The following is a 26,880-nucleotide window of genomic DNA, read 5'->3' on the forward strand; positions in this document are numbered from 1 at the left end:
GAAATGGTATCTGTGCTCTTCTGGGATTGTTGAGATAACACTATCAATCTTTAGCAGAGTAAATCTCACACATACCTGGGACTGGAACTCTAGACCCAATTTCTTTGAGCTGAAAACTTCAAAGACAATGAATAGGATTGTTTTATAAGGATCAAGAAGATCCTCTGGGCTGTTTGTTTGGGATTTGGAAAAACAAGCCTGTAGCAGAGACTTAGAAGTTTCTTCATTAGAATTTATCCTGAATTATGCACCAATAGATGGATGGATGGATGGATGGATGGATGGATGGATGGATGGATGGATGGATGGGTGGGTGGGTGGATGGATGGATGGATGGATGGGTGGGTGGGTGGATGGATGGGTGGATGCATAGATATTGGGGGAGTTGTGTGTGTTGGGAAATGCATATACAAGTATGGGTGTGTGAGTGTGAAGGCCACAGGACAACATCAGCCATCTTTTCTCAAGCAGCACTCACCTTGTATTTTGAGACAGAGTCTCTACTGGCCTGTACCTCATCTAGTAGGCTAGGCTGATTGGCCAGCGAGCCCAGGGATCTGCCTGTCTCTACCTTCCCAGCACTTAGATTACAGACAGGTACCACCATTTCCAGTTTTTGATGTAGGCACTGGGGATTCAATTCGGGTCCTGATGCTCAGATGGCAAGCACTTCGCCAGCCAAGCCAGTTCCCCACCCTCTTCCCAACATCTCTTGCCAGTGGTCCTCACTCCTCTGCTAACATGGGTATTTCCAGATCGACCAACTCAAGCATCGATTGAACAAGATGGAGGAGGAATGTAAGCTGGAGAGAAATCAGTCCCTGAAGCTCAAGAACGACATTGAGAACCGGCCCAAGAAGGAGCAGGTCCTGGAACTGGAGCGAGAGAACGAGATGCTGAAGACCAAGATCCAGGAGTTGCAGTCCATCATCCAGGTGAGAAGCAGCATCCGTATGTAGATGAGGGGAGGTGGGGCAGGGTGAGTGTACCTACTAGAAGATGAATACCAAGTCCCAGCTTACTAGCTACAGGGTCACAGGCATCACATGTCAGCCTCGGAACCGCACATTCTCCAAGGGTAAGGTAGGAGTAACTACAAACCCTCTTGGCAGAGACTTGACATTGTAGAAAAGGTTTTTGTTTGGTTGCTTGGTTTTTTATTTTTGTTGTTTTGTTTTTATTTTTGTCAGGTCTAGTGGTCCAGGTCTATCACCTCAGGTACTTGGTAGGCTGAGGCTAGAGGATTGCAAGACTGAGGCCTCCCTAGGATAGCAGAGTAAATTCAAGGGCAACCAGGGCAACTTAGTGAGAGGTATAAAATTTAAAATGTTTAAAGATGATAGAGCTCAGTGGTAGCTGGTGTGTCAGTGGTAGAGCACTGCTAGATCAGTGGGGGGGGGGCAGACCTGCCTAGAATCCCCCAGTGAGGGGCTGGGGTGTGGCTCAGTGGTAGAGCACCTGAACCATGAACGAGTGTGCTCATGTAGAGCACCTGACTCAGATGTCCAATGCCCTAGGCTCAATCTCCAGTACTATTGGCAGTGTCTTGAACATTCTAGGCAAAGTCTCTATCACTGACCTCCATCCTTAACCCTTATTCTAGGTGATAATACTTACCAAAAAAAAAATAATAATAACAAATGAGAATATCATCCACATGGAAACCGACATCCCAGCTCTGGGAAAAGAAAACATTCAGGAAACCTTAGAGGTCCCTGAACACTCTACTGAATATAGTTTCCTGTACCCCAACCTCAAGGGCCTCCCACATTTGTGAACTCAGAAATGTGTGGGTACAGAAGGAGATACCACTGAGGTCAATGCTCCAAAATATATCTGCAAGGGACAAAAACACATCTCCATCTTTCTAGAACGATCCCCCACAACTGTCTGGGGTTCCTGGCTCTTGGAGCAGAGACTGAGTCCCAGATTAGCGAGATTTGGTTAGCTGACATTCCGGGGGTCGCCAAATGCAGAGGCGTCTCCCTTTCTTGTCCCCTCTGAAGTGTCTCGAGGAGCCACAGTAAGAGCTGGGATGGAACAGTGGACTTGGGGCTCCCTGCTTCTTTACAGGTAATAAACTCAAAAGTTGATAGTAAGCTGCTGAAAGACCCAAGACAATCCCCTGGTGCATCTGCTTTCCCACCACAAAACCTTCTGCAGTGTTGGGGTGACTTGGGGCTAACCCTTTTGTCCTCCTCCTCCTGTACTCATTCTGTCCCCATGCCACCCAGGCTGGCAAGCGCAGTCTACCTGACTCAGACAAGGCCATCTTGGACATCCTGGAGCATGACCGGAAGGAGGCGCTAGAGGACCGGCAGGAACTGGTCAACAAAATTTACAACCTGCAAGAGGAAGTCCGCCAGGCGGAGGAACTGCGGGACAAGGTGCGAGTACCATGGACTCAGGGGATCAGCGCCAGCCAGGCCCTTCCCCAGCAGGATGCATGTTAACAGGAATCTCTGAAATGGTCTGAATCACCATCCCAGCATCCAGCCTCATCGTGTGTTGTAAATGATGAGGGTTAATGCAGTCCTTGCCTTCCCCCTTGCTAGTCCAAGCAGCCACCACAGATCTGTCTCCATGGTCCATCTCTCAACGGTTCCCTGGTGATTGGCCAGCCTCTTCCTATAGTCCCTTTTAGTCAGAATACTGGCAATCAAGACCAAATTAACACACCAAATCTGGAAGGGCTAAGCCAACTGCAGGCACTAAACAAACAGCCACTGGACTGGGGAAATGACTCTGACCATAAGGTGGAAGCATAAGGGTTATATTCATGGCATCCATTTTGAAAGCCAGGCATGATGGCACACACCTGTTATCCTAGTGCTTGGGGTAGGGGGTGGAGACCAAAGGATGCTTGGGGCTGGCTGGCCAGCCATCCTTGACCAATCAGTGAGCTCCGGGTTCCATGAGAGACCCTGTCTCAAGAAAAATAAGGTGGAGAATGATAAAGATAACTTGATGTTGGCCTCTGGCCATGTGCACCCTCATTCACACATGGATTTTCATGCGTGTCTGCATACAGACACACCACTCACACACACATACCACACTCACAATACACACATACCACACACACAACACACACATATATCACACACACACATACCACACACACAACACACACACATATCACACACACACATACCACACTCACAATACACACATACCACACACACAACACACACACATACCACACACACAACACACATACCACACACACACAACACACACACACATATCACACACACACACATACCACACACACAACACACACACACACACACATATCACACACACACACATACCATACACACAACACACATACATATACATACCACAATACCACACAGAACACATACACATACTATACACACAACACACATATACCACACACACAACACACACACATACCACACACACAGCTGCTATCCTTAACCTACAACGCACTGCTCTCGCCCATTGCTCGCAGTACCTGGAGGAGAAGGAAGATCTGGAACTCAAGTGCTCAACCCTAGGGAAGGACTGTGAAATGTACAAGCACCGCATGAACACAGTTATGCTGCAGCTGGAGGAGGTGGAGCGAGAGCGTGACCAGGTACAGTGCCACCCTGGCCATGGAGGACCGTGAGGCTGTCCAGCAGTGCCCATGGCACACAGAGTCTATTTGCCTGTGGTCTGTGCTCATGTGGTCCATATCCCTGACCACAAAGCTTCCTCATGAATCTGCCTCTTCTGTCTCTAGCTCAGAGATAAATTCCATCACAGGACAAGGGGGTCATAATACACAGGCCTTAGGGGATCCTGGGGTCCTGAGCTGCATCCCAGTGGCTCCCATGGTCCTTACCTGGTCTCTTTAGTGATGAGGAATGACCCGTCCAGCAGGCCAGGTTATTAGGTGTGACTCGAGGAGGCACCTCCTGAAAAACCAATGGGGGCGAAAGAGAAAGGAGACCAAGCACGTAAAAAAGACAGAGTCAGTCTGAGTTGCGTCAAGGTCTCGTTTATTGCAAGGGGAAGCAGGTTTATATATGCTGGTAGATAGGAGAAATGAATAGGGGAAAGGGGGGGGAATGAAAGTTTGAAGAATAGAAGAATAGGGTCCGGGTGAGGTCTCTTTGGTCCACTGCTTGTGCAACTGACCAACCGAACGTACTCCAGGAAGTTAATCTAAAAGTATATTGATCTAAAGGTACATTTTGTGGTTTTTTTTTTCCAGGAGTTATTGTTTTTTGTAACTTAGTAACGGTTGTCAAGGGTGTAGTTACGTCAGATCATCCAAGCAAGAAAGGTCAGAGCGCAGTCATCCAACTTTAGGCTCCCAACAGAGGAAGTTAAATTCTGTCACTCATAAAGTGTGTGCCCAAGGCAAGGTACCCCCTGAAGGCTCAGTGTTCTCATCTGGAAAATGGGAATAGTTACCAAAGCAGCACCCCACCTACATTGGCATAGTGCAGACCCTGGGGGAGGGAGGGTATGACACAGCTCTTCACAACTGTGCCTGGCACATGGCAGGAGCAGGTTACACAGCTGTAGGACTGCAGAATGCAGAAGAGAGAGATTGGAATGCCCAAAATTCAGGGACAAGCTGGGTGTGCTAGTGCAGGCTAGCCCTCTCAGCATTTGGGAGGCAGAAACAGGAGGATCGTAAGCTCAAGGCCTGCTGAGGCTGCACCAGTTGAGCAACTTAGTGAGACCCTGCCTCAAAATACAAAGTAAGAAGATAGCTGGGGATGGAGGGATACAGTGGGATGTGTACCTAGAATCCCCCAGTGAGGGGCTGGGGTGTGGCTCAGTGGTAGAGCACCTGCCTAGAATCCCCCAGTGAGGGGCTGGGGTGTGGCTCAGTGGTAGAGCCCCTGCCTAGAATCCCCCAGTGAGGGGCTGGGGTGTGGCTCAGTGGTAGAGCACCTGCCTAGAATCCCCAGTGAGGGGCTGGGGTGTGGCTCAGTGGTAGAGCACCTACTTAGTGTGCACAAGGCCCTCAGTTCTATCTATACTATTTCTGGGGGAAAGGAAGAAAAATGCACAATGGGTCCCTTGGCTTGATGTCTGAACTGGAGGTAATGCAGATCTCTGACCATGCTTGAGTTCTCTTGGGGTGAACACATAGCTCTTCCTTGGCAGGCCTTCCACTCCCGAGATGAGGCACAGACTCAGTACTCACAGTGCTTAATCGAGAAGGACAAGTACCGGAAGCAGATCCGTGAGCTGGAGGAGAAGAATGATGAGATGCGAATTGAGATGGTGCGGAGGGAGGCCTGCATCGTCAACCTGGAGAGCAAGCTTCGGCGCCTGTCCAAGGACAGTGGCAGCCTCGACCAGGTAGGCTTAGCCAGCCATGTCCCCATATAGCCACAGCCGGGCGTCCTCCAGATCCCTGCTGATGGCTGACCAGAGCAACCCCATCTTACACCATCATCGTGTCCCCTACCCTCTAATCTGTGTGTGTGTGTGTGTGTGTGTGTGTGTGTGTGTGTGCGCGTGCGTGTGTGCGTGCGCACAGAATCAGGTGGGGGCCACTCATTTCAAAGTTAGGGGCCTATGAAAATGGCTCCGTGGGTAAAGGTGCTTGTCGTCATGCCTGGTGACCTCAGTTCCATCCCTGGGACCCACACAGTCCCGGGAAGGACGAAACTAGCACCCTCAAAGTTAAAAGTTTTCGGTCACATTCCGGCCTGGCCACCTTCTGGCTGGGTGACTCAGATCACTCCTCCTAGTTGTCGTGCCTGTCTGTGGACCACAGCCAGCAGTGAGCCTTCCCTTGGCACTCTCTCATCATGTGGAAGGTCACCATGACTAAGATACTCTGTGCTGATTCAAGTCACTGGTGCCCATGGGTGGAGCTGGGGAGATGGCTCCAAGGGCAAAGTGCTTCCCAGACAGGCATGAGGAGCTGAGTTCAATCCCCAGAATATGCATTTTTAAAAAAGCCGAGCATGGCATCACATGCCTGTAATCCAATGCTAGAGAGGTGGAGACATGTAGATCCCTGGAGCTCATGGGCCAGCTAGTCTATTCTACTGGGTGAGTTCTAGGTTTGGTGAGAGACTCTATCTCAAAAACATCTGGGTAATGACCCCAAAGGTTGTTCTCTGGCCTCCACATACTTATGCATGCACACCTCACACACATGTACAAACATTACACACACACACACACACACACACACACAGCATAGAATGGAGAGTGCTATGCAATTAAATCCTCATTTTCAAAGCAAGGGAATACAGAATGAGCAGTTGGGCACAGGAAAAATCATGGTACGTGAGCAGGGTTGTACATTTCAAGTTCAAAGGCATCATGAAACCCATGGAAGAGGCCTTCTCTTTTGGGCTCCAGAAAGACTCTTTACTTGGGGAGTTCTGGAGGTCCCAAGCCCCACCTGGGAGGCCCCTAAGCCTGACTTCTCCTGGCCACATCACTCAGCTTCCAGCCTTGTCAACATATCTCTTTCTCAGGGAGACCTTCCCTGGCCCCTGTAGTGGAATTCAGGAGCCCCTGTGCAATGACTTCATCCTGTGGACATGACAGTTTTTAATTTGTGTGAGCCCCACCAGGCCCTCTATAGTCAGTCCCTAGACACAAAACTCCTTAATGAATAACCTCTAGATGTCTCCATGAAGCTGGAGTTCTCCCACTCATATTGGGCAAGGAGCAGCACAGATGGCATCTGGGCCCTAGAGATGGCATGAACCAAGACCAAGGGGCAGACACAGCCAGCAAGGTAGCCAACATGAGATGGTCCCAGCTGTCTGTTGGACTGGGAAGCAGGAGAGGTGGGAAGAAGAGACAGACCCATGTCAAGGTGTGCTGACAAGCCATGGCATCCAGGTAGACATTCAGAGAGTCAGAAAAGAACAGCCCAGGCTGAATGTCAAGTTTAGTACCCAAGGGAAGAAACAGCCCATCAGCCAATCTGTCTTATGCCTATTACCAGTGCGCTCTCTCTCTCACTCGCTCTCTATCTATCTATCTATCTATCTATCTATCTATCTATTTATCTATCTATCTATCTCTCATGCTCATCCCTCTGCCTCAGAGTCTACCTAGAAACCTTCCTGCCACCATCATCTCACAGAACCTTGGAGACACCAGCCTCAGGACCAATGGCCAAGAAGCTGATGATTCTTCAACCTCAGAAGAGTCGCCTGAAGATAACAAGTACTTTCTGCCTTACCACCCACCCCGGCGCCGGATGAACCTAAAGGGCATCCAGGTACCCAGGAGCAGGGGTGGGAGGCAGTTGGTGGCATGGGAGGCTCGTGCAGATAGATATGGTACCTGGCTCTGCTTGGGTGTGACTTGACCTGTTATAGCCTTGGACAGAAATCATTTCTGCTTGTGATGTCCATTTGTTTTGAAAGCAAGAGTGTGTGTGAGAGGACTGTATTCAGATTCTTTCCCAGGCCCCATGTTGGGAGCTGATGCCACAGCAGAAACCCTGACACTTTGATTGGTTTCCAGGGAGATCCAGTTCATGAGGAGATAGAAGGGTGGTTACATTGATGGATGAATGCATGCATGCATGAAAGGTTGGGTAGGTAGGAAGATGAAGAACTGGATGGATGTGAGAATGAATGGATGATGGATGAATGGATAAATACATAGGTGGATGAATGGATGGATTAATGATGATTGGTTACATGAATGGATAGGATGGTGGATAATGACTGACTGGATAGATGGATGGATGGTTACAAGAATGGATGGTGGACTGATAAATAAATGAGTGGGTGGATGGATGGATTAATAGATGAAATGATTACATGGATAGATGGAATGATGGCTGTATGGATGGATGGGAGGATGGGTGGTTGGATAGTTACATGGATAAATAGTAGATTGGTGAATGGGTGGATGGATTGTTGAGAGGGTAAATGGATGATGAGTGGATATGTGAATGAATGGATCATTATATGGATGGACAATGAATGGATAAATAGATGGGGGAATGGATGTGTGGATGGATGGATGGATGGATAGATTGTTACATGGATGATGATGGATGAATAGATGATGAGTTGATAGGTGGGTAGACGGATTAATGAATAGGAGGATGAATGATAGATGAATGAATAAGGTTACATGGATGGATAATAGTAATGGATGGATGGATGGATGATGAATGGACGGATGGATGGATGGATGGATGGATGGATGGACGGACGGATGGATGGTTTTATGGGTGGTTTCAGGGATTGATGATGCATTGATAGATAGGTGGATTGTACACTAATAGGTAGATAAATAGTTACATGGATAATGGAAGAATAGGTAGATGGACTGATGGATGGTGGGTGGCTGTATGCATGAATGGGTAGTTACATGAATAGATAATGGATAGGTGGACAGAAGAATAGATGGATGGATTGATGGTGAATAGACATGTGGATGTATAAATATTTCCAAGTATGGATGGATGGTACATTGCTAAGTGAGTGGATAGTAAATGACTGGGTAAATGGGTAGTTACATGAATAGGATCACCTCATCAGAGCCTAATTATCCCTGCCTCTCTCTGTTCATGGGAGAGGATACACATGTGACCACCAAAGGTAGCAGGCAGCTCTCCGTAGCCCAGCCTCTCGTGGAGGTCCCCTGCACACGTGTCATCTTGGCATACAGTGCTCTTATGCCTCAGTGGTCTAGATCCCTGTTCAGGGGCTCCCTTGGATGAGGTTCGTCTGGCCCACCAGCTGACTGATCCAGGCACTGCGGGGTGGGGGGAGGCCACATTTGTCCCAGCTGCAGGAGACTGGCATACATGTATGGTCCAAGCAGCTGTGGATCGGGCAGCTTGCTTTATTTTTCTCTTAGCTGCAGTGACATGTGTCTGGGGCCTTGTTTGATTTGTGTTCTCTGTCTCATGTCTTCCCCTCCCCTCTCTTTCAGCTGCAGAGAGCCAAATCCCCCATCAGCATGAAGCAAGCATCTGAGTTTCAAGGTTAGTAGGCTGCCCGGATCCTTTTCACCCTTGCTCAGCTGCCACTCTGCCTCTCTCGTTCCATCTGTTTCTCCCTCTGCAGTGACAGACCCTGCAAGTTCAACCTGGGCTAGGCCTCAGGGGTATCAGAGTGGTGACCAGTCCGTGAATAATGCTCACCATCATCCAAAGTGTGCAGTGGTCTGTCCAGCCATGCATTGCCTCTGTGGCCCCCCTGGCCAAACAGAGCATCTTTAATTTATTTTTGTTTTGCATGAGTATTTTTGTAATGTCCATGTGTGTATGCTTGTTCCTGTGTGTGTGAATGCACATATGGGTTTGCATGTGTGTGCAGAGACCCAAGGCTGACTTGAGAGTCTTCTTCAATTGCTCCTCAACTTTATTCATTGAGGTAGGGTCTCTCAATTGAGCCCAGAGCTCATGAATAAGGGTAATCTAGCTAGCTAGCCAGGTTGCTCGTCTCTTTCTGAGCACTGGAATTACAAGCTGACTACCACACATTCTGAGCATTTACATGGATGCTGGAAATCCAAACCAAGTCCTCACACTTACACAGCACCTATCAAGTCACCTCCCTAAGCCTTGAACTGAGCTCATCAGCAAAAGGACCTTCCTCATCCAAGATTTTGGCTGGCAGTGCCCAGCTGTGTGAGGCTGCCAGTTCAGGCATAAACTCCTGGCTCTCCAAGGCATACTGTCTTCAAGATTCCTCTCTCAGCCTCACACCAGCTCTGCAAGGAAAGGTTTGCAAGACAAATGAAGCTCCTGCTATATGGCAAGGGCTGAAAGGTTTCAGAATGCACCCCACAGCCCATACAGCCAGAGCAGGGTCACAGGAAGGAGGTGGGAAGTGCAAGGATCACCCCAGAAAGGAGGTGAAAGAATTTTGGAACATTGATTTAAATGTAGCCCAGAAATGGGAGAATTTAAGTCAGTGGAGATGAGCTGTGCAAAGGGGGGAACAGAGAGAGTGGGGTGAACCCAGGAAGTGTGGGGTGCAAGAAAGAGTATAAGAGTGGGACCTCAAAGAAAGCCATCTCACAGCCCAGAGGTTCATCCTGACCCCCCTCAGTTTCACTCTACTTTAGTGACTTAGGGGAGGGAGGGAGGGAGGGAGGGAGGGAGGGAGGGAGAGAAGAGTCCAGACCTAAATTCTCCTTGTAGCCACGTTAAGTGTCTCAGTCTTTATCCAGTTGTGATATGCAAAGGTCCTGGGGCCTGCAGAATACAGCTAAAATATCCTCCTTAAAAAGAAGGGGAAGGATGCTAACAGACCAGGGAGAGAGCTTCCTCACTGCTCATCAGGCCTGACAGGCCCCCCAGTGTGAGGGGCACACGGACAGAACGGGCACCTGTGTCTACATGGCTGTGCACACACACAGGTCTAGGCACCTCAGGTGCGGGTGGAGGAGTGTATGTAAGTGATAGGCCTGTCACACAAAAGTTGAGGAAGATGATCACAAAAATGCCGAGCAGCTCCTGAGGGACAGGAGACAACAAAGAGGGCTTGCTTTGCTCGGGTGACAAGCTTGCCTACCTTTTCCTTGTTGAGAAAGGAAAGGTGGGACCCATTCTGATGATGGGAAAACTGGACAAGTTTGTCCTGTCTACCCAATACTTCCTCATTTGACGGGGGACCCTCTGTGAGTCCTCAGACACAGGTTTAGTCTTGACTGGAGCCACCCTTGCCCAGTCTGACTCTGGGCAGGGTATATTATCCTGGGGCGGGGGGGGGGGTGGAACCTGCATTAGAGTGAAGGTTTTACTGTTGTTGCTCCAGGGGACGCCAAAGAAGGCCCAGCAAGCTCCTGATTTGCTCTGTTCCCACCCACACATGTCAGGGGGAACCCTCCCCACCCCAGCTAGAGGCTTTAACTCCTCCCCTTTCTCTCCCCTTTTTTGCGCCTGCTTCTCCCTGTTTCCTGCGGCTCCGATGAGGACAGTCAAGGGGCACGAAGAGGACTTCGCAGACGGCAGCCCCAGTTCCTCCCGCTCGCTGCCTGTCACCAGCTCTTTCTCCAAGATGGTGGTGAGCTGGCCGTTCTCACTCTGTTTGCACACCCTTCCAAGTCCCCAGGCTGAGCCTGGGGCCTCACTGCTGTTTATTTAAAGAAGTTTCTCTTTCCCTAGCTCAGCAATGTATTCACACCTTCCCGCTGCCTCCTTTCCCAATTTAACACTTGATGGGAGGAGGAGGAGACAGGCCTCCTAAGGGATGGTGGCCAAAGCTGCCGTAATTCCGTAATTCCGCAACTTCACAGTCCCGGGCAACCCAGACCACTATTTTGGGAGGCTCCAAGCAGGGCAGGGGGCTGCTGGATCAGCAGCAGAGGGAGCGCCCTCACTTCTGGACAGAGCAAGGCAGGGAGGGTCCCAGCCTTCAGTTATATCCAGCTATCTGTTTGTCCCCGCAGAAGGCACAAGATTAGAAATTCTAAGCCCGAGGGGTGCCCTGGGAAAAATGTCAGCTCAGCTTCTCAAATCAGACCCTGAGGGAAGTAGAAATTTGGTAATGGATGTACAACAATCTGGTATCAACTCCTGTGCCAAAACCCAAGGTATTTGCCCCCAACAAAGCACTCCTCTTCACACCCACTATGTCCAAAGCGCAGCCCTCGGATAGGCACAGCTGGGAGCCACAGAGCCCAGCCTGTGCAGGGTCACCAGGCCTCCCAGCTCAGTGGTTCCCGTCTGCTTCTTCCAGCCAGCAGCTGTGGAAGCAGCTGTGCTCCGAGCTCTGCTGACTGCCCCAGGGCTGAGCCCAGCCTCCTCCAGCCAAGGTCATGCTGAGGACCAGCTTGCTCAGCCCATGCTGCCCAAGTCGGAGCAGGAACATCCCAAGTTAAATTTAGTTTGCGTGTATATAATATTTATGCCCGCAGAGGCATCGAGGATAAATATCCGGTAACACAGCTGTGCTGTGTTCACAGCAGCCCCACCGGAGCCGCAGCAGTATCATGTCAATCACCGCAGAGCCCCCGGGAAACGACTCCATAGTCAGACGCTGTAAGGAAGATGCGCCGCACCGCAGGTGAGTGGCTGGCGGGTAGAAGCCTGGGCTGTCCCTGTCTCCAGGCTGCCATGTTGGTATAAAAACATAGGAGGAAAGGGAAGAAGTGGGCCCATGTCCACTACCCCAAACACCCCACTGAGGTAGTGTGGCTATGGGGAACCACCCTCTGTTGCTGTCATACGGCCAAACCTACATCCTTTGTCCCCGTATGCCCTGAACTGGGTTCCCAGCTCCTGAGGCCTCAGACCTGAGATTTCGTTTGTCACCCAAAGAGTGGGAGATATACAAGGACCTCCTCCCACCTCCTGGAAAACATCGGTTTCTCAGACTTACATAGCAGCTAGGTGACCCATTTACACTCCACTCAAAGTCAGGTGCCAGGTGGGGCGATAACTCAATAAAAAAGTTGCCTTGCAAGCACAAAGGCCTGAATCCAGGCCCCCAGAAGCCACATTCACAAAGCCGAGCATGAGGCCAGGCAGCAGAAGGGTTAAGGGCGCTTGCTGCCAAGTCTGATCATTTTGAGTTCCATCCCTACAACCTCCACGTGGACACGCACACGCACACACTCACAATAAACTAATACGATTTTTAAATTTTAAAGTGGGGACTAGAGAGGGGGTTCTGTGATGAAGAGCATTGGCTCCTCCTGCAGAGGACCTGGGTTCGGTTCCCAGAATCCACATGGAGGCTCACAATTGTCTGTTAACTCCAGTTCCAAAGGATCCGACCTCCTCCTGACCTCCACAGTCACCAGGGACATGCATGGTGCACATGCACACAGAGACAAAAACATCAAATAAAAATAAATAAATCAGCCGGACAATGGTGGTGCACGCCTTTAATCCCAGCACTCGGGAGGCAGAGGTAGGCAGATCTCTGTGAGTTCGAGGCTAGCCTGGCCTACAAAGTGAGTTCCAGAAAAGGCTCAAAGCTACCCTGTCTCGAAAAATAAAAATAAATGAATAAATAAATAAATAAATCTTAAAATAAGATTAATGACAAGCTTAAGCTTGTAATCCCAGCAAGGAAATAGGTAGGTCCCTGAGTTTGCTGGCCAGCCAACATTGCCTAATTCAGTGGTTCTCAACCTTCCTAGTGGTGCACCCCTTTAATACAGTTCCTCAGGTGGTACTGACCCACAACCAAAAAGTTAATTTTGTTGCTACTTCATAACTGTAATTTTGCTACTGTTATGAATTGTAAATATCTGATATGCGACCCCTGTGAAAGGGTCGTTTGACACCCCCACCCGCGACCCAGAGGTTGAGAACCACTGGCCTAATTTGAGTTCCAGGCCAATGACAGACAGACCCTGCTTCAAAAGACACCTGAGGTTATCATCTGGCCTCCACATACACACAAATACACACCACCTGCACACACATCACCGCCAGATGCTGGTGGCTTCTGAGAGAACTAAGGGAACTGGATTTACACCCTAGTCCTGCTGGGTCCCGGGTTTGGGCATCTCAGCCTCCACTTTCCTCAGAAATCGCTAGATATGGGCCCACACTCATCTGTAAAATGCCTCCCCGGTGCCCCCAGTGGCTGCACCCTTCTGGATAATCTTGCACCGGTTTTCAGGGTACTTACTGAAGTCCCTGTGTACTACAACCACCTTGGCCAGCCCAGTGTTCGTCCCACTCACCCCTTCCTAGGGGGTTCTCTGCTGCCTCGGAGCCATCCCAGCAGGCATAGGTGACAAATGTGTGGTGTAAATAACAAACAGAAGCTGCGAAGGTCTCTGGGAAATCCACACTCTAGGCTGGCCTCTCACAGTCCATACCCCTGCTTCTGCCTCCTGACTACTGGCAAGAACCACCGCATCTGGCTACACCTGGCTGCACTCACCTGCTCAGCCATTGTGAGATGCAATCTATGCAGACCACCAGAACGGCCTTCCCTGATGATTTGGCCTTTTTTCCTTAGTTACCCCTGCTTCATCCCACCCTCCTCTTCCTCCCATTCCCTCCCATATTGCCTCTTAGAAGCAAGGCCTGATGGAAAGCCAGAACCTTCCAGAAGCTCCCTCCACCTTGTTCACCTGCAGCACACACTCACACCAGTGTCCTTCTTGCCCCTGGCTTATGTCTTGCAGCACCGTGGAAGAAGATAACGATAGCTGCGGCTTTGACGCCTTGGACCTCGATGGTGTGTATCTGCCGGGCCTAGAGAGGCCGGTGACCTGGGAGGGCAGGGTCTGTCCAGAGACAGGACTCAGAAAAGGGCGCAGGGAAAGATCTGAACAGAGCCTCCAGCTAGAGACCAAGATAATTCTGTGATTTACAGGCAGAACCAGCTACTCAACAGAAGAAAAAAGAGAAACTGGATTTTTAAATAGTAATAATTCTAGGACTCAGAATGTGACTCAACCATAGAGTGATTTCTTACAATCCCCCAGTGAGGGGCTGGGGTGTGGTCAATGGTAGAGCCCCTGCCTAGAATCCCCCAGTGAGGGGCTGGGGTGTGGCTCAGTGGTAGAGCACCTGCCTAGAATCCCCCAGTGAGGGGTGAGGGGTGGCTCAGTGGTAGAGCACCTGACTGCCTAGAATCCCTCCAGTGAGGGGTGGCTGGGATGATGTGGCTCAGTGTGAGATGTAGAAAGTACCTGCTCAGTGAGAGAACCCCCAGTGAGGGGCTGGGGTGTGGCTCAGTTGGTCTAGTGTTTACCTAGCATGCACAAAGTCCTGGGTTCTACCCCAGCACCATATAAACTGGGCTTGATGACACACTACTGTGATCCTAGTACTTGGTAGGTGGATGCAGGTGTATTTGGAGTTCAAGGTCATTCTCAGCTACTTAAAGAATTGGAGGCTATCCTGGGCTACATGAAACTAGAGGTGGAGGCCAGGCCTGAATTTAGGGGATAGTCCTCAAACAGGCCATGTTGGGGATACTGACATTCTCTCGGCTGTACATAGGCTATATGGAGAGCCAGCAGTGGGGACCTGGACTCCAGAGCACATGTATGGCCTCAACAGCCTGCATCTCCCAGCTAGGGATCCCAGCTCAGGCCTCGGCCCAACATCCCTGCTGGCAGAGACCATAGTATTAGCACCATGAACCAGAGGAATCTGCCTGACTTGATCACTGAGGGAGGAGAGCCTGGAGATGCTCCCCCAAACCCCCGCCCCTGTGTCTCAGGTATTCCCGGAGCTCACCCTGCTCTTGGGTTAGGCTCCTGCGCTTCAGAATCCTGCAGGCATGCCCTGCCAGCACCCACACACACATTCCAGTCCTCCCCCATCCCCATCCATGGCCCCTGGCTAGCAGAGGCCACCAGCAGACAAAGTGGACAGATTCGCAGTCCTCCACAGCTGGGAACCATCGCAAGCTAGCAAGTGTTAAAGAGGGGTTAGCACCTAATGGAGGCCGGGTAATGAAAAGAATCAAGAGAGTTTTAGAATGGGAAGCCGGGAAGTGAATCCTGGGCAGGCGTCCAAAGTATGTTGCGGGTGTCGGGAAAAATTCCTTGTGCAGAATTGGCCTTTGTTATCAGCCCCAAACAGGACCAGTGTGTCCCTCACCCTGGTGGCTCTGTTCCAGCCAGTATCTCCCCTGGGAACTTACAGTCCAGTTGAGGTGAGAGAAAAGGATAAGGACCTCAGGCCCTACAGACCCAGAGTATGAGGGGCAGTGGAGGAGGGCGGTGAGACTGCAGAGGGGGCGGGGGGGGGGGGCAAAGTGAGACTCCCAGAGCTCACTTCCGAGGTAGAACTGGGAGCTGAAGAGATGGCTCAATGGCTGAGTTCTTGCTCCACAATCATGAGGACTGGAGCTTGGACCCCAGCATCCTTACAGCAAGCAGGGTGTCCCTGCCAACATCTCTAACAGAGACAAGACGCCTGCAGAGCCTGGCTATCCTCCTGCCAAGATGAGAAGGCATGAACCCCAGGTTCGGGGAGAGAACCTGCTGCAAAGGAATAGACAGAAAGTGATAGAGGAGGGTACCAGGTGTCCTCTTCTGGCCTCCTAACTCCCTACCTGTCTGGTGAGGCTCCTTAAGAAGAGAGGCAGGGGGATGTCTATTTTAAACTTTGCCACCTGTCCTGATGGCAGGACAGGCAGGATAGAGTCAGAGCAGCAGGATTCTGATCCCAGATCCCTGCATCCAGGTACACACCTGTAATCCCAGCACTTGAGAGATGGAGGCAGAGGAGGACAAGTTTGAGCACAGCCTGGGCTACATGGTGCAACCCTGTGCTCTGCCTCTGGAGGGAGCTGACTCTTCCTAAATTCCAGTCTACAGAGCTATGCTACTATTCCCCTCTAGGAGGCACTGCCCATTTGACGTCAGGAGGTGGGTGGGAAAGATGGCCCTAGGTGCCCCCCTTAATGCACCTAAGTCCTGACAGCCCCCCTCACTCCTGTGCAGATGACAATCATGAACGCTACTCCTTCGGACCCCCCTCCATCCACTCTTCCTCCTCCTCACACCAGTCCGAGGGACTGGATGCCTACGACCTGGAGCAGGTCAACCTCATGTTCCGGAAGTTCTCTTTAGAAAGGTATGGAGACGGTTAGGGAGACGGCTCAGTGGATATGAGTCTTGCCACACACGCATGAAGACCTGAGTTCAAATCCCCAGAATCCACCCACATAGAAAGTTAGGTGTGGTGGTCCGTGCTTGTAATCAGCAAGCTCCAGATCCAGTGAGAGCCTCTACCAAAACAAGGAGGACTGAGGAACAACACCCAAGCCTGACCCCTGACCTCCACATGCACACACACCCACATATACACACATACTCAAGCACATACAAAAGTACCAGGGATGGGAGTGGCCAAATTGGAGCTCAAGGATGGGACCCAAGACCCTCACCCTCTCAGTTCCACACAGAAGGGACCATCTCTGTGTTCCAAGACTAAGCTCAGGGTCTCACTCACTCAAACTAAGGATGTAGCTCAATTGGGAGGGTGCTCACCCAGCATGCATGAATCCCTGGGCTCCATTCCCAGAACCACATATATCAGGCAAGGTGGCACACCCCTGTGATCCCAGCACTCAGGAGGTGGAGGCAGGAGGATGAGAAGTTCAAGGTTATTCTCAGCTGCCTAGTGAGTTGGAAGCTAGCCTGTGCTACATGAGACCTATCTCAAAGTGGGAGTTGAGGCACACAGAGAGAACCACTCCATCTGATCCCTGGCTGTCCCTAATAAGAAACCTAGACACACAGAGGAAGGGCCAGGTAGTCGAGTCATTCCTACTCCCTGGAGCCAGGAAGGTGGCTGAAGTCATCAGTCCCTTAGAACCTGGAGGCTCCCAAGCCTCCGGGACACATGCAGCCATTCCACCGGCATCCTCCCCAGCCTGCTAGCACACCCTGGGTTTAGCCCTTCCTCTCTTGAGCCTAACTGCCTATTTCATTTCCCAACTCAGGCCCTTCCGGCCATCAGTTACGTCTGGGGGCCATGTGCGGGGCACTGGCCCCTTGGTGCAGCACACAACCCTAAATGGAGATGGACTCATCACCCAGCTCACCCTGCTGGGCGGCAATGCGCGTGGAAGCTTCGTTCACTCCGTCAAGCCGGGCTCGCTGGCCGAAAAGGCTGGACTTCGTGAGGGCCACCAACTACTGCTGGTGAGAGACAGAGGGGAAAGCTGTGGGGTGCCCAGGCCCTTCTCTTCTATGTGTGCGCATGTGCACACACATGCACGCCTACACACACACACACACACACACACACACACACACACACACACACATTGCATGAGATGATGCCCTGTGTCTGGAAGAAGGATGCTCCCATGGGAAGCAGCCTTAGCCGCATCAAGCTGCCCATCTGCAGAGCCTAAGAAAACAAACAGCTTGTTTTTGCTCTGTAGCTGGAGGGCTGCATCCGAGGTGAAAGGCAGAGCGTTCCACTGGATGCTTGCACAAAGGAAGAAGCCCGCTGGACCATCCAGAGGTGTAGTGGTCCCATCACCCTGCACTACAAGGTCAACAATGAAGGTAAAGCCTGGATCAGACCTGGTCCACCAAGAGTAGGGTAGAGGACTCAAACCCTGAGCCTCCCCTTGCTTATCTGTGCCCGGTGAGGAATGAGCCCTGTGTCACCCCGACCAAGTCCACAAACCTCCTGGGGAGCCTGGGGAGCCCCTCTGCCTGCGCGGGTGACATCTGTGAGACTGAGCCAACCCAGGCCGCGCGGAAGCACATCCGGGCCCCTAACAGGCAGCCCTGCCTCCCCGCCTGGCCCAGCCCCGCCCCCTCCCGGCAGCCCTTCTGCCGGGTGATGACTTGGATTCTCATTCTCACCTCTGGGTTTTCCTGCGTGATTGCCTCTGCAGCTGAGTCTTATTTTTAACCACAGTAATCATGAATATTTGAGCAGAGCATAAATAGCCCAGCCCGCTTCTCCAAGCCGCCCTCCTGCCCCTTCCCAGCAGCACCGTGGTGCAAAACGCAGTCACCCCCACTCATGGGAAACGCTCCTACCAGCTCCTGAGGCTGGGCTTCTGAGCCCCTCCCCCACCACACACATACACACAAATAAATATAAATCTCTAGGGAACACTTTGACCTCTGGGTCACAGGACTGCAAAGTGAGTTGCGCCCCCTAGAGGTGAATGGCAGCATAGAAATCCATCCAGAGAGGATTTCTGGGAGAGGCCCCAGCCCCAGAGCACAGCCCAGACTCAAGGATGCTGTAGGGTATGAGGGAGTCTGACCCACCGCTGGGCTAAGCTAGGGCACCCCTGAAAGACCCAATATAGGATCTCTGTTTCTCCATGCCAACCCGGCTGCCTAGGATGTCCTTTGGCTATGCATAACCTACTAGGACCCTGCTTGTTACAGCTCCCATTTTGACACACACTCTCTGACACCGGGGTTGCTTTGGAGATAAATTATAGACGTATACCACAGGCATTCACTGACAGCTTGCAGAATTTATTAGATTCATGCTGTAAGCCCTCAATGCCTCCAAAGTTATTTGCAAATTTTTACTCAAAAGACCAGTAATATTTGGCTTTAATAGCATGTGCAACAGTCTTATTAACCTAGAAATGCATTTGGCAGTAGCTACTAGGGCTTCCACACAGATTCACAATGGCCTGGTGACACAACTTCTGTATGCATATCCAAGAAAAATGAGTCCATCCATTCACCAAAAATAATTGGAGTGACCCGCAGCAGCATGGAATACTATAAAGCAATGAAAAGGAATGTGTCTCCGTGCTGTGTCTTACAAACGTAATGTCGTGCAGAAGCAGCCAGAAGCATGGGAGCTCATGGTCCTTGTTTCCATTTGTGCAACATGAGGTAGAGCTAGCTAGGGCAAGTGCAACCAAGATAAACTTAGCCTGAGAGAGCCTGACAGCAGGGTTCAGTGTAGGAGCTCAGGGTAGGAGCTTATCCACACATATGCGTTTGTGAAAATTCATTGACTTGAAGGATGTGTAGCCTACTGCAGGCTAAGTACCTGTGGGCAAGCTCCTTGCAATGGTGGAGAAGGCCTGGAGACCACAATACAGATGTTGGTATACTAAACATTGTGGCATGGCACAAATTTATACTCCAAACTTCCTGGGAGCCCAGATGAAAAGGGACCCTCACAGATGACATGGCTGCCCATTCACAAGGAGGAAGACAGGCACACAGATGAAGATGGAAATGACGTCATCTCCAGGCTGCTTGAGTGTTTGGATTGTGCCCCCATCAGGATACCGGAAGCTGCTGAAGGAGATGGAAGACGGTGTGATCACATCAGGAGACTCCTTCTATATCCGCCTGAACCTGAACATCTCCAGCCAGCTGGATGCCTGCTCCATGTCTCTGAAGTGTGACGATGTGGTGCATGTCCTGGACACCATGTACCAGGACAGGCATGAGTGGCTATGTGCACGAGTTGACCCCTTCACGGACCAAGACCTGGACATGGGCACCATCCCTAGCTACAGCCGGTGAGTAGCGGGGGCCTATGAGACCATCCCAGGTCCAGCAGGCCCCTCAGCCTGAGGAACTGGAAGATACTGGCACCTCCTTCTGTAGAAGGCATCCTTACCCTAGCAAGGATAGCACTGTGTCCCCACAAAGGCTCCTAGCACCCTCATTCTGTGCAGAGACCACCAGACATGCTGTAGAGCCCTCTACCTGGAGCCACACCCCAGCCCTTCCCTGGGGGACTCTAGGCAGATGCTCTACCACTGAGCCACACTCCAGCCCCTCACTGGGGGATTCTAGGCAGGGGCTCTACCACTGAGTCACACCCTTAGCCCCTCACTGGGGGATTCTAGGCAGGTGCTCTACCACTGAGCCACACCCCAGCCCCTCACTGGGGATTCTAGGCAGGGGCTCTACCAATGAGACACACCCCAGCCTCTCACTGGGGGATTCTAGGCAGGTGCTCTACCACTGAGCCACACCCAGCCCCTCACTGGGGATTCTAGGTAGGGCTCTACCACTGAGCCACACCCCAGCCCCTCACTGGGGGATTCTAGGCAGGTGTTCTACCACTGAAGCTTCATCCCCATTTTTTTGTTTTGTTTTGTTTTGTTTTGTTTTGTTTTTTTTACTTTGCAAAATAGTCTGAGTTGTCCAGCCTGGAGATGAACTTGCAACCCTCCTGTCCCCAGCCCTTCCCCTCCTAGGACAATGGGCACGACAGTCACACCTGGGCTTTTCTTTTATCGGAGGTTCAGGGTTGGGGGAGGGGATGGACCTCAGAGCCCTGGAGCATGTTGGACAAAAACTCTGTCTTTGAGCTGTGCCCCTTTAGTCGTTTTTTTGTTTTTTTTGTTTTTTTTTTTTTTTTATCATCCTGGGCTGAATCCCAGCAGGTCTCAGGGTTATTTGGGTGCCTATACTTCCACAAAGTGACACCTGTGCTTCTGGGCCCTTGCTGCTGCTTGGCCAGTCACAGTCAAGTGGATCTTGGCCAGTCAGATGGTCCATGGAGAAACCCAGGTGCAAGGACACGACCCCCAAAGCTAGTCTGCAGACACTGTACCCCAACCCCAGTGGGAGCCTGGCGTTGCACAGTGACTCCTGAAGCCTAGTTCCTCGCGACTGCGGGGCCCAGTTCTAACCCTGAAGTTGCTCCCATGTCCACTCCCCAGGGCTCAACAGCTTCTCCTAGTGAAGCTCCAGCGACTGGTTCACAGGGGCAGCCGGGAGGAGGCGGACAGTGCTCACCACACCCTGCGCAGCCTCCGGGTAGGTATGCACACACACACACACACACACACACACACACACACCAGTGGAGTGGTGGGGTAGGGAGCCTTGCAGCTCCCCTCTTCTTCTCTACATGTAAGAAGCAGGAGCCTGCTCATCGGGAAGACGCATTGCAGGGCATTTGCTCCTTTGGGAAGGGGCACTCCCATGAGCCCTGCCTGCTGTAACTTAGGAGACTCAAATGCATCTCACCCCATCCCACTCTGGTCTCAGATACAAGCAGGTGTTTTCTCCTAGCCGCTGCTGCTGCACAGCTGTGGGTCTTTGATGTTGTACCTTGACACTCAAGCAGGAGGGGACTTGGGGACAGGTGTCCCTCTCTCTACAGCAGGCTCACACTCAGGAGTCCCTTGCTTAGCTCAGGCTGATTGACAAACTCATTTCAGAACACCCTGCAGCCTGAAGAGACACTTTCAACCAGTGACCCTCGGGTCAGCCCCCGCCTCTCCAGAGCGAGTTTCTTCTTTGGCCAGCTCCTCCAGGTAAGGCTGGTGATCGAAAGCCCGCTGACTTTTCTAGTGCAGTTTGCCAGGGCTTCGCCCTCTACCTACCAGGAAGAGATGCCAGTATGGAAATAACAAGTCTTTGTATTCCCGCGCCTCTGGTGACATCTCACAGCGCCTGGTTTCTTCCGTCCCATTTTATCCTCACAGTGACAGGTCTGTAGACAGACTCCACGCCTGCTGGAAGCCAGTCTCACTTTCATAAAAGATTTGAAGAAAGTTCAGGCCAAAAGAGCTTCAACAACTCAGCTGCTAAAATATGATAGAAAAATCAGATGTGCTGTAGCAGGAAGGGAAAACGAGCCCTCCAGATATTTAGGCCAGTTTACTTCCTCTGAAGGAGCATTAAACTTCCCTGAGCATCCCAGCAGCCAAGAAGATAAGGGAAACCCAACAGGTTCCTTGAATTTTGCCTGTCTGTAGAAACAGTTTAGCTCTTTAGGACTGGAAAAAAAAAAAAAAGTTTTCCTCCTTGTACTTAATTTCAAAAGAAAAAAATATTTTAGGAGTGGATAACACAAGGACCAACAACAAGCCTGATGTGTGATTCCATATAGGTACAGATTCAGTCTCTATAGCCAGTCCTGTACTGATAGTTGAGAGAGATAAAGAATCTGAGTGTGCAGCCCAGAAGCGCATTTTCTGCATGGATGCAGCATTAATAAGACTCTCATGCAGCAAGTGCAGCAAGAAATAGCCAGCACCTTGACCCCCAAACCCAGATAGACATAATTATGTGACAGAGACAGACAGATGCGAGAGGACCCTGCAGCGCGTGAGACCTCCTGAAGCCAGGGCCATCTGCCATAACACTGTTAAGCCCATGCGTCAAGCTGAGTTTCATCCAAAGACTCAAGGCTAAGATAAGGGTGTGACTCGGTTGTTAAAATGCCTGCCTACCGTGCATGGAGCCCTAGGTTCCATTCCCAGCACCACATGGAGCATGCTTGTAATCCCAGCGCTCAGGAAGTGGAGGCAGGGGCATCTGAAGTTCAAGGTCCTTCTGGGCTGCGTAGTGAGTTTGAGGCCAGCCTGGGCTACATGAGACCCTGTCTCAAAAAATATATAAAAATAAAAGCATGCGAGTGGTGCACACTAGCACTGGGCAGGCTGCTGGCTCTTCTGCAGAAGGAAGCAGGAGAGACTCGAAGGTGCCCGGGGGGCATTGTGGGAACCTGAACTCTGTTCCAGAGAAGTGTCTATGAACTGTGTGAGGGAGCCATGTTCCTTGAATGCAGAAGGTCATGGGAGCAGTGTCGGGGAGTTGGAGTGTTCCAGCATGTATGGAGCCCAGGGGCTGCCAGCCACGGTCCTCACCAGCTAGAATAATAGCTGCAAGTGGTGTCTTTGTGCGACGGTAGCTAGAGTGTCCCAGAGTCTCATGCAGGCTCCTTACAGCAGAGGTGATCTGCCCTGGGCCCCCAGAGTAGAGTCAAGGTTTGAACAAAGGCCGGGCTGGTTTTGTCTGCCTGGTGCAGCTCAATCTGGCTCAAGACTTGAAGCCAAGAGAATTGTGTCGCCCCGCCCCCTGCCCCGCCCTCCTGCCCCACCCTCCTCTCCACAGTTCGTCAGCCGGTCAGAAAACAAGTACAAACGAATGAACAGCAACGAACGTGTGAGAATCATCTCTGGGAGCCCCCTGGGGAGCCTCTCCCGGTCCTCGCTGGATGCCACCAAACTCCTGACCGAGAAGCATGAAGGTGCGTGAGGACCTCCCGGCCCCTCCCCACAGCCCAGCAGGGGCACGTCTGGGCTGGCCTTGCAGGGTACACTCCAACCTTAAATGAAGCCCTCTGATGAGCTTAAGCCGCAGAATGAACAGGCGAGGAAAGGGGCTGAAGAAATGGCCCTGTCTGTAAAGTACTTGACCCAGAATCATTATGGTTTGTGCTTACAATCCCAGCACAGGGAAGGCAGAGGCAGGAGGCTACCTGGAGTTCACTGGCCAGCCATTCTGGCCATTGATGAGCCATCCTGGTTGAATGAGAGACCCTGTCTCAAAAAATAGAGAGTGATGGAGAAAGACAGCCAATGAGATACCCAATATCTACTTCTGGCTGTATACTCAAGTGCATGTATACACACACACACACACACACACACACACACACACACACACACACACGGTGGGGGGGGGACATAGTAGCACACATCTGTAATCCCAGGATTTAGTTAGCTGAGGCAGGAGAATTGCCATAAGTTGAAGGCCAGCTTGGGGTACATAGTGAGACCCTAGCTCAAACAAAATCAAAGGGATAAAAGGATACATGAGAAGAGTCACCCAACCCTGACATCCCATCAGATTTGTCATCTTGCTGTCCCTCATGACTCTCCAGGGTGATATCCTCACCCAGCTCTGGCTACCTGTCATTGTCCCTGTAAGCCCAGGTGCCCACATTGATGGAAGCCATTTGCCAAGACCTATTTACTTACTGATTTCCCTCCCTGCTGAGTACCTTTTTCATTTATCTAGCTGGTAAAAAGCCAGGGCCGGGCGGTGGTGGCGCACGCCTTTAATCCCAGCACTCGGGAGGCAGAGCCAGGCGGATCTCTGTGAGTTCGAGGCCAGCTTGGGCTACCAAGTGAGTCCCAGGAAAGTCGCAAAGCTACACAAGCTACACAGAGAAACCCTGTCTCGAAAAAAAAAAAAAAAAGTCACCCAGGGCCCTGCCCCTGGATGATGCTGAGCCAGCTCCTGCCTGCACCCACCCTCCACCCCATCTAGGCTGGGCTGTCTTGGAGACAGGGAGACAGACCCCAAGTATGGATGACCAGGGAGACCTCTTTGTACCCATGCTGGCTACAAAGCCAGGGACAAAGGAACAGGGACAGAGCCCTGGCTCTGGGAAATGGATCCCTAGATGCCTGGAGCTGACCTTAATAGATCCCCTAGCCTTGGGACTCAGGGGAACAGAGGACTGTGCCTTCCATGAAAGACCCCAAAGCTTTGCCCTGTGGCCTGCCATCTTGCCATGTGGTCCTCTCTGCCACCCCATACCCCTCCTGCATTCACCCATCTGTCTGCCTGAACCACCACATTGCAGGATGTTCTGGGGAAGTCCCCATCTATTCACACCAGTCAGAGAGAGCACCACCAGCCAAAGGAGCAAGTCCAGCCAGATCTGCTGTGGTGAGCCAGTGAGTTTATTGGGGCTGGTCACAGGAGCATGGGCAATTCAGGCCACTGCATCTTCAGAAAGGTCCCACCACAGCACGGGCGATGATTCACAAAAGCGGCCTCCCTGGAGCTCCCTGCACAACTTGAAGACAGCTCCACTGAAGAGTCTAGCCCCCCAACAATTGTTGACTGCCTCTGTAACCTCAGAGGGGGCTCGCATGTGCACTCGTGTGGCCATAGAGGCCACTCAGGTATTGTTATTTAGTCACCATCTACCCTACTGGGGTTTTTGTTGTTGTTTTGGTTACAGTTTTTGTGTGCACCCGTTCTTGCCACATGAGTGCAGTACCCACAGAGACAAGAAGAGGGCGATGAACCCTCTGGAGCTGTAGTTACAGGGAGCTAACTGTCTGTGAGTCACCACCTAAGGTGGGTGCTGAGATTTGAACTCAGTCATCTGCAAGAGCAGCAACTACTCTTATTTTTTTTTTATTTTTATATGCATTGGTGTTTGACATGCATGTTTTTGTGAGGGAGTCAGATCCCCTGGAACTTGAATTACAAACAGTTGTGAGCTGCTATATGGGTACTGGGAATTGAACCCAGGTCCTCCGAAAGAGCAGCTGAGCCATCTCTCCAGTCCCCAGCAAGTGCTCTTAACTGGTGAGCCTTCTCTTCAGCCCCCCATCTTGTTTTTGAGAGACGCTCTCTCATTGGCCTGGTGGCCTGGATGAACCTCGACTGACTGACCAGCAAACTCTCTGGGGACCCAATCCACCTATCTCTGCCTCCCCAGATCTGGAATTGTAAGCACACACACTACAGGATGTTTACATGGCTTCTGGAGATGAGCGCAGGTCTTCACACACTTTCACAGCACGTGCTGTGCCCCCTGAGCCAGCCCCACCCCCTCAGTTCTGCAGGTTTCTGAATCCCCTGAGTTGTAAGTTTCTGGTGAGCCCTGTGGGCCCCATCAGGAGCGAACATTTTGATCAGGAAGGGTACCACTGCGTAGCTGGCTCTACTCTGGTCACAAGCCACACTCCTATTCTAAAAAGTTGTCCTTGGTCTACTGAGGTGGCCCATACTTCAGGACACATTAGGGTTCCTGTGTGTCTGTGTGTTTTCCCCACAGCCCCTTCAGAGGCACTCCCAGGTGCCCAGAGTAGCTCCAAGATACCCGTGTCCCTTCCTCCATCACCAGAGGCCTCCAGGCTCCATGGGGCCACGAGGGTGGCCAGGGCCTCCATACCCTAACCGTGCCCTGGTTTGAATGGGGTGGACTCTGACAGCCTGCGGCTTCTGTTCTCCACCAGAACTGGACCCTGAGAATGAGCTCAGCCGGAACCTCACCCTGATCCCCTACAGCCTGGTAAGCGCCTTCCACTGTGAGCGCCGCCGACCGGTGCTCTTCACTCCCACCATGCTGGCCAAGACACTGGTGCAGAAGCTGCTCAACTCGGGGGGCGCCATGGAGTTCACCATCTGCAAGTCAGGTGAGTGCGGCCAGATGGCAGGCAGAGGGACACAGGCCTCTGGAGCCCATCACTAGGGTGACTCAGCCTCCTCCCCTAACTCTCCCCTCCCCTCTCTTCCATTGCCCCTCCTCTTCTTCCTCCATCTGTGCTGTCTACCCCCCACTCCTCCTCACTTCTTCTCCCACTGTACCCACTAAATCACTTCCTAATGATCTGTAACCCACATACTTCTCTCCAGCTAGACCACAGCTTCTTCCTGGCAAAAGCATGTTTTAACACATTTTTAATCCTAATGCTTGGCCATGAGCAAGATCCTGTGGGTGGTGGGGAGACAGATAGATGGGTGGGTGGGTAGATAGATGTATGGACGATAAGTAAGTGGGTAGATAGACAAGTGAGTGGGTGGGTAGGTGGTCAGATAGATGGGTAGGTAGGAGATAGGTTGGTAAGTGGGTAGGGAAATGGATGGATGGATGGATGGATGGATGGATGGATGGATGGATGGATGGTGGGTGGGTGGATGATAGATGGAAATGAGTAGTAGGTAGAAGAGTGGTGCATGCCAGGGAGATGGGTAAATGGGTGGATGGTAGATGATGGAAACATAGATGATGGATAGATGAATGGATGGATG

At 51.5% G+C, this 26,880-nt stretch overlaps 1 protein-coding gene across 3 annotated transcripts in view; it reads left to right on the forward strand.

Annotated features, from left to right (window-relative positions):
- Card11 (caspase recruitment domain family member 11) overlaps window positions 1–26,880 on the forward strand; it is a 128,985-nt gene that overhangs the window by 96,822 nt on the left and 5,283 nt on the right. For 2 of the 3 annotated variants that reach the window (XM_028887401.2, XM_037198434.1), the window contains exons 6-22: window positions 756–935; window positions 2,235–2,387; window positions 3,479–3,604; window positions 5,134–5,331; window positions 7,049–7,225; window positions 8,902–8,953; window positions 10,897–10,982; window positions 11,884–11,984; window positions 14,068–14,120; window positions 16,345–16,477; window positions 17,349–17,550; window positions 17,796–17,922; window positions 19,634–19,874; window positions 21,030–21,126; window positions 21,534–21,629; window positions 23,215–23,350; window positions 26,085–26,264. In XM_028887401.2, the coding sequence (XP_028743234.1) occupies window positions 756–935; window positions 2,235–2,387; window positions 3,479–3,604; window positions 5,134–5,331; window positions 7,049–7,225; window positions 8,902–8,953; window positions 10,897–10,982; window positions 11,884–11,984; window positions 14,068–14,120; window positions 16,345–16,477; window positions 17,349–17,550; window positions 17,796–17,922; window positions 19,634–19,874; window positions 21,030–21,126; window positions 21,534–21,629; window positions 23,215–23,350; window positions 26,085–26,264 (2,338 nt within the window). The remainder of the gene's footprint in view (window positions 1–755; window positions 936–2,234; window positions 2,388–3,478; window positions 3,605–5,133; window positions 5,332–7,048; window positions 7,226–8,901; window positions 8,954–10,896; window positions 10,983–11,883; window positions 11,985–14,067; window positions 14,121–16,344; window positions 16,478–17,348; window positions 17,551–17,795; window positions 17,923–19,633; window positions 19,875–21,029; window positions 21,127–21,533; window positions 21,630–23,214; window positions 23,351–26,084; window positions 26,265–26,880) is intronic. The other variant, XM_037198435.1, reaches the window with a different exon arrangement.

Source organism: Peromyscus leucopus, chromosome 23, assembly GCF_004664715.2.
Source record: "Peromyscus leucopus breed LL Stock chromosome 23, UCI_PerLeu_2.1, whole genome shotgun sequence".
In the NCBI taxonomy this organism is placed as follows: domain Eukaryota; kingdom Metazoa; phylum Chordata; class Mammalia; order Rodentia; family Cricetidae; genus Peromyscus; species Peromyscus leucopus.